The sequence below is a fragment of the Mus musculus genome, chromosome 4 (assembly GCF_000001635.26).
Source record: "Mus musculus strain C57BL/6J chromosome 4, GRCm38.p6 C57BL/6J".
Lineage (NCBI taxonomy): Eukaryota > Metazoa > Chordata > Mammalia > Rodentia > Muridae > Mus > Mus musculus.
The window spans coordinates 123442426-123454559 of NC_000070.6; the positions used below are offsets into that span (position 1 = coordinate 123442426).

Sequence of the window (12134 nt, forward strand, 5' to 3'; positions counted from 1 at the left end):
TTGCTTCTCTCATTAAACCATATGTATCCCAGGTATTGAACTCAGATCATAACAGTTAACAGCAAGTGCCTTCACCTGCTGAGTCATGTTGTTGCCCTGAATGTTAGATTTTAACTGTTTGAAATATATCTTTATTTATTTATTTTTGATTTTTATTCATGAGTACACTATTGCTCTTTTGGTTGTTTTTCTGTTGGCTTATTTATTTATGTATGTAAGTACACTGTCACTCTCTTCAGACACACCAGAAGAGGGCACTGATCCTATTACAGATGGTTGTGAGCCATCATGTGGTTGCTGGGAATTGAACTCAGGACCTCTGGAAGAACAGTCAGTGCTCTTAACCACTGAGCCACATTTCTAGCCCCTGAAATTCTTTTTTAAAAATTTAATTTTATGTATATGGGTGTTTTGCCTGCATGTATGTGTGTATCGTATGTATATAAGCCAGAAGATGTCATATCCCCTGGAACTATAAATATAGTCTTGGTCCTCTGAAAGAGCCCTAAATGCTTTTAACCACTAAACCATCTCTCCATCCAGGTTTTTGAATTCTTGATTTGAATCTCTCTCTTTCTCTCTCTCTCTCTCTCTCTCTCTCTCTCTCTCTCTCCTCTTCTCTCCCCTCTTCCAACCCCGTGACAAGACTCACGTACACTAAGTAAATTCACTATGTAGCAAAAGATGACTTTTACCTTCTGATCCTCCTGCTTCTACCTCCAGATCCCAAAAAAAGGTCTGGATTATAGACATGGGCCACTGTGGCCAGTTTATTGATATTGCCGTTTCTCTGTATAACCCTAGCTGTCTTAGAACTTGCTCTGTAGACGAGGATGGCTTTGAACTCAGAAATCCACCTGTCTTTGCTGGGATTAAAGATGTGTGACACTATGATCAGGCTGATTTAAGTTTCTTAAACAAAAATTATTCAATTAGCTGGGTGTGGTAGCACATGCACTATAGGCAAGGGCAAGGGCAGGACAGGAGGATCTCTGGGGGTTCAAGGCCAGTATGTTCTACATGGTGAGTTCCAGAGCTACATGGTGAGGCTTTGTCTCAAAAAAAAAAAAAAATCATTCAATGAATTTCTTCTTTTGTTTTTCTCCCAGACAGGTTTCTCTGTAGCCCTGGCTGCCCTAGTACTGGCTCTTTGGTCTAAGCTTGCCACAAACCCAGAGATCCTACTTTTGCCCATCCCTACCCCATCCCAGATGTTTGTCACTACTGCCCAGCTCATTCAGTGAATTTCAATTTAGGATTAGGACAAAATTTTTGTCAGTTTCTGAAATGGTCATAAATATACTCTCTCTCATTTAGTGCTACATATTAACATGAAATGGTATTCTCAGGATTGATGAATATACAATTGAAACAATCATCACTCTGATAAATGTTTAAGATTTCTACATCCACAATATCTAATATTCAGCCAAGATTTTATTTTTTAAAGATTTATTAATTTCCTGTGTGAATGTATAGCATGTATCTGTGTATGTTCTGGCCTTTGTGCGAATACACAGGTCACAAGGAGGTGCTATGTTGTGTGGTATGATGCACACCTTTGATTCCAGCACTTGGGAGGCAGAGGTAGGTACATCTTTGTGAATTTGAGGCCAGACTGGCCTATAAAGTAAGTTCCAGGACAGCAGAGAAACTCTGTCTTGAAAATTAATCAATGAATCACACAAATAAAAAACCAATACATACATATACACAAACAAAAACTCGAAACCTGTCAACAAATAAATAAATAAAATCAACTTTAAAGTACTAAAGAAAAGAAGTTCTTGAGAGAGAGAGAGAGAGATTGTAAATAAACTTTTCCTTAAGTATTTAAATTTCTATCGGAGTATACTTAGTCTGGTAATAAATATAAATAATAAATAAAAATAAACATAAGATTCCAACTAACAATACATAAAGAACCACGAATCCATGCTGATTTTGTTTAAAAGATTTGGTTATGGCCAAAGATTATTCATGCAACTGAGCACAACATTTATGTTCCCTTTGAAGAAGTATGCCAGCCTTTGATGTACCAACAGACTCACAAATACCTAGGTTCTCCCTAGACACTTACACCCACCCACGGCTAAAAATGGTATCATACCTGTATCATTTACATGCTCAAAATAGAAAGATTCCCTAAGATAAAAAATGTAGTTATACATTCATTGTTAGCCCTAAGTAGGCCCGTTAATTCACTTACTTACAAGAAGAATTTTTCAAAATGGAGCAGCATTGTTCAGCACAGTAAGAAACAGACCAGAATGAAAGAGAATATGGCTTTGTGGATCTTCTTTCTTCTCATATTCAACTTTTTAATTTTAATTAAACAAAGGAACATCTCCAAAGGCCACAAGCAGAGCGGTAAATGCATTTATTATATTTTTCAGAGCCTATACTCACCTGTTTTGGCTTGGGAATCAGGAGCTGTGATGTCCATGATGAGACTTTCTAAGGCAGTGCCCTTGGCGTTGATTTCTCCCAGCAGGGCTCCTTTACTTTCCCAGTCAGATATAAGATCCTAGTAAAAGAACCAGATTGGTAAATGAGTCATCTGGGCCTTCCTCATCAGCAGGGACAACTGTTAGAAACGTAGCTCCCACCATTTTATTTTATGCGCATGAGTGTTTTGCATGCATGTATATACATGTTACATGTGCATGCCAGATGCCTGCGGAGGTCAGAAGAAGAGATTGGATCCCCTGGGACTGGAGTTACAGACAGTAGGTGCTAAAAACCAAACCCCGGTCACCTGAAGAACAACTAAAGCTCTTAACTCCTGAACCATCTCTGCAGCAACCCTCTCACCATTTTGACAAGAAACTATGCCTATCCTGGATATAGTGGCATATGCCTTTAATCATAATGCTTTGAAGGCAGAGACAGGAGGTACTCCGTGAGTTCTGTAGACAGACTGGTCTACATAGTGATTCCTGGACCAGCCAGAGCTACACATTAAGACTTATAGAAGTCTCATAAAAGGAAGGAATGAAGGAAGGGAGGGAGGGAGGGAGGGAGAGGGAGGGAGGGAGGGAGGGAGAGGGAGGGAGGGAGAGGGAGGGAGGGAGGGAGGGAGAGGGAGGGAGGGAGAGGGAGGGAGGGAGGAAGGGAGGAAGGGAAGAGACAGACAGATAGATAGATAGACAGACAGACAGACAGACAGACAGTGTTCATATAGTCAGCCATTACAAGACAATGGTTTAGTCAGCCAAGAAATGCAAAAAGGGGGCTGGAGAGATGGCTCATCAGTTAAGAGCACTGACTGCTCTTCCGAAGGTCCTGAGTTTAAATCCCAGCAACCACATGGTGGCTCACAACCATCCATAATGAGATCTCCCTCTTCTGGAGTGTCTAAAGACAGCAACAGTGTACTCAGATATAATAAATAAATAAATAAATAAATAAATCCTCAAAAGAAAAAAAAGAAAATAAATGCAGAAAGGATACTGTAGAATTTTTCAGAACCTTCTGTGTCATTTGTTGACATTTACTTATTAGCATGTATTGTTGGCTAGGCACCCCTACTAAGGAGATAGAGTGGAACGAACAGGTTTACAACACTTAACTTTACTTTTATTTTTTAGGGGCTTTTGCCTTATTTATCTGTTCATTTATCTTCTTTAAGTTTCTGCCTTAGCCTCCTGAGTACTCCATGAGTCTCCATGCCTGATTTTATGACAAAGCTTCAAGAGTTTGACTTATCAACTGCATTATCATATAATAAGTGTTATTACAGAAGTAGCAATAGTTAATGAACTCTGGGAGCACAAGAGGAGACAAGGAGAGAGGGAAACACTGAGTTAAAGCAGCAGTTCACAGTATGAAAAAGGAGAGAAAATAATCAGAAAATAAAATACTGACACTACACATCCCACGCAAAGCCATATTGAATTGTTGCCAAATGAAAAATGCATCCAACAGTCAAGTGCTGAGAAGGTGTCAAGTGGGGATGATAATGCGTAATGATTGGGCAATGAATCTCTGAGAGGAAGCAGGAAGGAGCCTTGGCCATTTTTCCCCAGGGAGGGATGGAAGTCTAGTGAGCACAAGGCCTTCACAGGCTTCCCACAGGAAGTGACATGCTTTAGGGCTTTAGAGAAAATAGGTAAGAGGTTTTTGTGCATGATGTCCTTAGTTTTTTTTAATTATTTGGATTTGAAGGGAGTGGGGCAAGAAGGGTATTAATACCTATGTAATACATAGAAATTTCCAGAATAAACCACCATGGTGGTTGAAATAAAAAAAAATAAAAAAAGAAAAAGGAGAGAAAATAATCAGAAAATAAAAGAGAAATCAGTTATCTGAAATGTATAGACATCGAGACTACATTGTATAGTTACTAAGGGAACCTTATGTTGGATTATAGACAGAGCTCAAGCAACCAAAGAAAGGTTAAGAACAAAGGACCAGGCAACGCCAAGTCCCCAGGATATGACAGTCTGCCAGAGAAGTCGGGCACTAATCATTCCAGAGCAGGGGTGTCTGAGCTTTTAGTGCCTTGCTCTGCGAGACGACCGAGAGCTGCCTTATCTTGATTTTACCTCCACCCTACAGAGCAGCAGCAGAGCAAGACAAAGAGTCATCAGTGTCTAGCAAGCTCACATGCACCACGCTTCAAACTGACAGGCAGGCAGGCACTGCTTGTCAAATCAGTCATTAATCACCCTTAATTGTTTACGATTTCAGACTTAAAACAGAATATTTAAAAATTTTCAGAGGAATACAAGTGACATTTGTTGGACATCATGTGAACAACAACTACTAAGCTGCTTGGACCTGAGAACTTAACATGTGGAATTAGTAGAGTGTATTAGGTTTCTTTCATTTGTGGGGAACTTCATTTTAAGAGAATTTCAAATTCTCTTAGAGTCCATTTTGTGAAAGTAACCAAATTCCTCTCTTTCATCTGCTCTAGCTCCAGCCTGCTTCTTTGCGAGGGAAATGACAGTCACTAAGCTAGTTTTCAAGCCTGTGCTTCTCCCGACGAGCCAGAATTCTAGTTCCCCACCCCCACAGCTTCCTGACTCCATGTCTGGTCAGTTGCTCATGTGCAGCTGTCTAATTCTCAAGCATGAGTAATAATGATTCTCAGCCCTGAGATGAAAATGTAAGCTTCTCAAGAAATAGAGTTAACCAATCCTTTTTATGATTTTTTTCCCAAGACAGGGTTTCTCTGTGTAGCCTTGCCTGTCCTGGAACTCACTCTGTAGACCAGGCTGGACTTGAACTTAGAAATCCGCCTGCCTCTGCCTCCCAAGTGCTGGGATTAAAGGCATGCACTACCTCTGCCCGGCTTTATGAAGTATTTTAAATTTCTTACACATCATGACAGGCATCTAAGAATAGCCTGTGCTGGTTTTTTGGAAACTATGTTTCAAGTAGCCTAGGCTGGCTCAATCTTAATGCTCAGCTGAGGCACAAATTTCTCCTAAGTATTTCTCCTAATGTCTTTAGGTATGTACCACCATGCCCGACTTTGGGTTTGAAACAGGAGATGTTACTATGTTCAGTTCTGGGTAGGGCATATGGAACCACACCAAGAAAGGAATTCTGATGTGGACAGATAAACTGAATTTATTATGCCACCCCCTATCACATCTGGAGTTCAGTTTGTATAAACTTTCAAACCACTGTCTAGCCAGTTTGCTGGGGACCCTATTGTTTACCTACCTTCAAGTGTTCAATCTGCTTTTCTAATTCCTTAGCACTCACGAAAGTCTTTGCAGGAGGAACATTCCCTTCAGTTTCTTTCAGCCATTTCTGGAAGGTTCTAATCAGTTTCCGGAATTCATCCAACTGCTCCTGGCAAGTGGATGCATCTTTCTCTCTGTGAACAAAGATTTTTTATTATTTACTCATCAGAGGAGATTTGTAAAATGGACTTGAACTAAAAAGTAGGTTAATCCTGGGACTCTAGGCACTAAATTCCTAACAGGGCCCTTCCTTTCCATAGTAAGTCTGGCTTTATACACAATGTAGAAAAGCATCAAACTCAAGAATCATTGCCCTTCTTTGGACATTTTTAGGGAAAGAAGTCTTTAATCTTACTCTAGGCTAAAGCGAAAATGAGAAAACGAAAGGAAGCCTGCTATTTAGATACTATGAGACAATGGAAAGAATGTTGGCTTTGGATCTCCAACCCAGCTCTGTTATATTTTCGGTATTTGACTCTTCCAACACTCCGAGTTGAACTCGAGGGTCTGAGAGATGGGCCAACGGTTCACAGCACTTACTGCTTTAGCAGAAGACCTGGGTTTGGTTTCCAGGATTTATATGGTGGCTCACAATCATATGATTCTCATTTCAGGAGTCTTCCTCTGGCCTCTGGGGGCTCCTGTATGTACGTATGTACATACATATGTATGTGTTTCATATAAACTCATATAGCTACAAACACACACACACACACACACTCACCTGACTTGAGTGCTGAATTGAATGCTGAAAAAAGTTAGATGATTGGCCATGAGCTACACATGCTCATAAAGAAAATAAATCAAGGAATCATTATATCTTTCAAGGACTAATCCAGAGATCCTGGTTCTTCACGTAGTTTTCAACAGTGAGGAAGAGAGAAACAAAGCCCCCAAGGCCACTGTCCTCAGCCAAGCTACTCAATCCACTGCTAAGTTTTCATTTACTTTTGAGACAGGGTCTCTTCTAGCCTATGCTGGCTTCAAACTCACTTGTTCCATATGCAGCCATGTCTGGCTTTGAGTGTTTTAATGTACCTTCTGCTCCTACTCTGAGTGCTGGGATTGCAAGTGTGTGCCATAACACATGGTTCTAAGTATTGGTTTGACCAGCAGTTTTCCTCTAGCCATCAAGGTGGCTGCCTGTTAAATCAATATTACAATTGCTTCTAAACCAAGAAAAGAAGTCTTATCCATGGTCTTAAACCCATGTGTGGCTTCTAATGGAAAATAATGAGTTTTCAATAGTAAACTATAATCTGCAAGCATTTGTCATACATTATTGTATTTGTGCTAAAAGAATCCAGACATTTCTCTTAAATGTTATCCAAAAGATATTCATGTGTACATGTGTGTGCCTGTTTGTCTATCTGTGCACCATGTGACCTAGGAGGCCAAAGAGAGCACTGGATCCCCTGAAATTACAGTGTGGGTTCTAGCAACCAAACATAAGTCTTCTGAAAGTGCTCTTAACTGCTGAGTCATCTCTCTAGCCCACAAATATAACTCATAATCATACCTTGGAAGTCTCTAGATTTTGTCTTTATTTTAAATTCAGCTATAATCTTACTTATAATCCCAAATTTGTTCTGTTTGCTTCAGGTAACCTGGGCTTTTGGTCACTCAGGCCCGATACTGAGATGAATCAGTTAGTAATAGAAAGCAGTAGACATCACCACATTAGGTAACTACCTAAAGAAGCAGTCTTTGACCCATGGGTCGGTAGCAAAGTTCTGACATTGCTTTTTATGGTAAGGAAGTCTAGAAAGTGTCTCACTCTACAGAGAGCCAGGAACAGTTCTTTTTCAATGACCAATGCAGCTGAGCACTCACCTTTCTTGAACTGTCTTCTGCAGCTCTGTAAAATCCTTCTTAAGGTTCTGTATCTTGTCTTGATGCTGAGATAGGTCCAGGGCAAAGCCACAGGAGCCCAGTGTAGTAACCAGGTGCTCCAGAGTATCTAGGTTCTCCTTCTGGTCTTCCATTGCCAAAGTGAGCTCCTGTTTATTAAACATATCAAAAGCAACATACTAAATGATCTGACCCATCATTTTATTCTTTTAACCTTTCTGTGCACATGTGTGTACATGGTGTGGTAGTGATGGTGGTAGTGTATGTGCGTGGGTTCTTGTGTGTGGAGGTTATAGAACAACCTCTATTGTAGGTCCTTGCTTAGACTCTTTGTTGTTCCTTCCTGCACATGTCAGGCTATCCGGCCCATGAACTTGCAAGGATCCTCTTGTCTCTGCCTCCCATAGCCCCACAGGAGCACTGGGATTGCAGAAGCAAACCTGTGCTCAGCTTTATATATAAAACAAACAATAAAACTTCCATTCTATTGAACGTGTGCTGTGGTAGCAAGAGCAGCACAGTTTCCTAACCCTTACATCTGTGGCAGGATGGTGACATCCCAGCAGCTTATTTACCTTACCTAGTGTCCAAAATGCAGTTTCTAACAGTCCTTCCCTACCAAACAGGGATTTGTGGAGAAAAAGGCAAAAACAAACAAGAAACTGATTTCAGTATGGGAAGAAGGCATTCCTATATTGAGAGAGATTTGTCAAAAGGAACACAGCTTAAAGGGGGTCCTATTGACTGAATTTGGTGAAACTTTCACATGTCACAAAGAATAATGAATATTGCTCATAATTAAGCTGTCTCTGCTATTTTTATAAAGAGATAAAATTATTAGGAACTGGTAAATCTAGGAAAGACTATGCTGTGATATGTTGGGCCATTCCTACTTTACTACAAAGTCTAAAATTACTCAAAACAAACAAAAGCATTTAGTAACCAAAACAAAACAGTAACATCCTACTTAGAAAACAGAAAAAAGAACTGTGAGTAGTGCTGGTGAAAGGGCCAGCCGGCAGAGGGACTTCCTCCCCAGCCATGTTCCCTGTAGCTCAGGCATCTGAACACGTGGTGACACTTGGCTTGGGTTGGTTTAGGAGGTATGAGGAGGAGACACATCATTGAGGGTCCCCGGTGAGAGCTTACGGCCTCACCCCGCGTCCAGCTCTGTCTCTGCATCATGCTTGTGATTGAGGATGGAAGCTCTGCTATTTGTTCTAGTCGTCATGCCTACTGCTTGCTGCCATCCGTCCCCGCACAACAGGCCCTCATCCCCCTGAAACCTCACACAGGACACAACAAACTCTTCATTCTATAAGTTGTCTTTGTTATGGTATCTTATCACAGCAACAGAAAAAGTTTAAAAACCTGATAACCTGTGTTTGCCTCCCTGGGGCCACACGGTGGAAAGAGAAGACTCACACTAGCTCTCCTCTGACCACCCCTCCACTTACAACCTCTTTCCTATGAATGAGATGTATATGGCAATGATGGAGGAATGTATGTGAGGTACTACAGATGGGAATGTGGGCTATCTAGACATTCTGGAATTCAAACTGGCCACTCCTACTCAAGCTAAGTACATACATAATACTATGACCCAGAATTGTCCTCCTTGCTTTTCATTAGTGGTAGCTGACAATGCTTTTCACCTACCAGCTCTTCCCCTTCTAGGTATATTTTAAGACTATTTCTCAACATCTTTCAAAGTTGAGTATGGGTATTTAAACCTGGCTTTGACTAATGAAATGTAAATGGCTATGCCATACATTCCCCCCTCTTACAGAAGAAAACATCAGCACACATGTCAGGGTGAAGTCGCTATCAGCCTGTACGTGGCTACACTGAGTGGAATGGACCTGTTCATCCCAGATTAACCTTATATACCAGAAGTGAAGAAGAAATCCACATTGTTGTTACAAGCTGGGGGTCATAGTTCTAAGATAATGCAGGTAGAGGTTCCAGCATTCCCAACATTGTATGTGCTCAGTAAATACTAATTTTCGTCTTGCCCTACCTTTTATTCTGCTAAGATGACAGGCATGTATCCTCACCTGGATCTGCTGGGAAAAATGTGCAATATCTTGATCTGGCTGGTTCCCAGAGGCCAGCAGTCGGCTTTTGTTTTCCATGAACTGCTGCAGCTTGTTGGAGAGCTGCTCAAACATCTCAGCCTGGGGCAGGAGCTTCTTTAGGTTGCTCTCCTTTTCTTGCTGCTGGAGCTGGAGCTGTTGGAAGCGCTGGCTCAGCTCTGCCAGTTTGCCCTGCAGCACTGAGGCTGAGTTGCTGTCAGCTGTCTCCATGAATCGAGTGACCATGTCATGGGTGGCTTCCAAGCTGCTCTTTTGTCTAGCAATGTCTTGCTTCAGTTTCTGTTATCAAGAGCAAGTCTGTCAGTTGGGGCTTATTTATGCTAGTAGATCTGAGCCATCTACTAACTTTGTAATAACTCCATGCTCAAGGAGATTGGAGGACTGTGACTGAGCCTGAAGAATGGTACATCCTGTATTTCTCTATTCACTTCACCAAATTATTTGCTCCCAACACTTTTCCTTGGATTCAACAGGGGTTTGGAAATTAGGAAGAAAAATTCTCTTTCTTTTTTATGGTGTTGAATATTGAACTCAGGATCTTCCCATGTTAATAAGCATGCATTCTATTACTGAGTTACATTCTCAGCCCCAGTAGCAGAACGGCTACATAGATCAGTCATCATCTTCAAGCCTTATTACAAGATTCTTGGACAGAAACTATTCTCTTCTGCTACTTTCTCAGAGTAATATTACTACAGAAATGGCAAACTCATCTCCTAGTGTAACTCTCAGGAGTAAGGTTCTCTTACCATGTTGTTGGCCAAGGCTTCTTGGATGACTCCTGATGAGAGTGATGCCACCTGATCCCTTTCTAGGTTTTGTTCAACTTCCCTTATGGACTGCAGCAGGCTCTCCATACTTTCCTGAACACTCTGAGACTGAGCAATTGCCTTCTGCAGCAAAGCAGACCGCTCATCCAAGCTACAAGAGAGGTTCTGGAAGCGGCTGGATATGGAATCTGGAAAATCAAGGCCATGAGAAAAAACACAGGATGCTATTTTTATAAAATATGTTTAAGAATAAAAAGATGAGTATGGTAGGATATGCCTGTAATCCTGGTAATTCAGAAGGTTGAGGCAGATGAACTTTGAGGTCAGCCTGATCTACATAGTGAATTCAAGGCTAGCCCACAATACATACATACAGACAGACAGATAGCAGTCAAAATAGTCTACACTTTTAATTCAAGCACCTGGGATTAAGAAGCAAGGGGTCTCTGTAAATATGAGGTCCCCTGGTCTATATAGTGAGTTCCAGGAAAGCCAGGGCTACATAGTGAGACCCTGCCTCAAATAAAAACAAAACAAAAACTCAAACAAACAAAATACTCAGAAAGTAGTATTTAAATTGTATATATTAATTAAAAATAATTAACATCAAAACAAATGGAATATTTTTGAACTATATTAATAAAGTAGCCAAATTCAATTAATTAGTAATTTGGCATTTAATAAGAACAGAAATTATGCAACATGCCAAGGACTAAAGATAATTAAGATAAAGTCTCTGGTCTTAACAAAATTAAGGTTGCAAATCAGTATAGGCAGAGGAAAACATAACATAACTGTATAAAAGCCCTGAGTGCTGTATTACTACTAAAAGCACATCCTAGGAAAAGTCAAAATCTTTCTTCTTTCTTTCTTTCTTTTAAATGACAGTGTGTAGTTATTTGATGAGATGTTCCTTCTTAAATCATGAACATTTAAATACTTGGTCCCCATTTGGCAGGATTAAGAGGTGTGGCCTTGTTGGAGAAAGCATGCCACTGAGGTAGGTTTTATTTAAGGTTCCAAAGTCTCCTCCCATGCCCAGTGTACTCTCTGTGTATCTAGCTTGTGGTTCAAGATGTGAACTCTCAGCTGTTCCTGGCAGCATGCCTTTGCTCTGCCAACATCAACTCTATCCTTCTAGAATAGCAGGCCAAAGTTAAATATTTTCCTTTATAAGTTGCCTTGGTCATAGTTTTTTATCACGGTAGGTAACTAAGACACAGGGTTACTAGTTAGGATTTAACAAAGGCCATAAGCTCTCCAGCCTGTCTCCTTCCCTCTCCCACCCACCTGTTGTAAGTAAATCTGATAAGTTTTTTTTGGTATGCAAATTATATTTAAGATACACACATATTATAGAATGACTATATCATGTTAGTAACATAGCTAGCTCACATACTTAGCACTTTTCAAGCTGAGAACTTTAGTAATTTTCAAATACATAATGTACTGACTAAAGCCTCTGATGTACCACTGATGAAATCTTGAAAGATAAATAGGATTTCATCATTCATGGAGAATACAATGAAATAAATGTCAGTTAAGAAACAGGAGAAATATCAAAGGCAGTAAAACTCGGGAATAGCAAGTTTCCTTATAAAGTGAAAGAAACAGAGTTCAATGACAGCAGGTACTGAAAGGGTTAAAGCCATAGAGTGAAAGCCATGGAAAGTGTAGTAACAGAATTCACTGGAAAGTGAGCTATTTCATGACATCTT

General features: G+C 40.4%; 1 protein-coding gene across 11 annotated transcripts in view; it reads right to left on the reverse strand.

Moving 5' to 3' along the window:
• Macf1 (microtubule-actin crosslinking factor 1) overlaps positions 1-12134 on the reverse strand; it is a 338170-nt gene that overhangs the window by 92793 nt on the left and 233243 nt on the right. For all 11 annotated transcript variants that reach the window (NM_001199137.1, NM_001199136.1, XM_011240417.2 and 8 more), the window contains 5 exons: positions 10396-10604; positions 9608-9925; positions 7533-7699; positions 5677-5833; positions 2410-2527 (listed from right to left, as the gene is read on the reverse strand). In NM_001199137.1, the coding sequence (NP_001186066.1) occupies positions 2410-2527; positions 5677-5833; positions 7533-7699; positions 9608-9925; positions 10396-10604 (969 nt within the window). The remainder of the gene's footprint in view (positions 1-2409; positions 2528-5676; positions 5834-7532; positions 7700-9607; positions 9926-10395; positions 10605-12134) is intronic.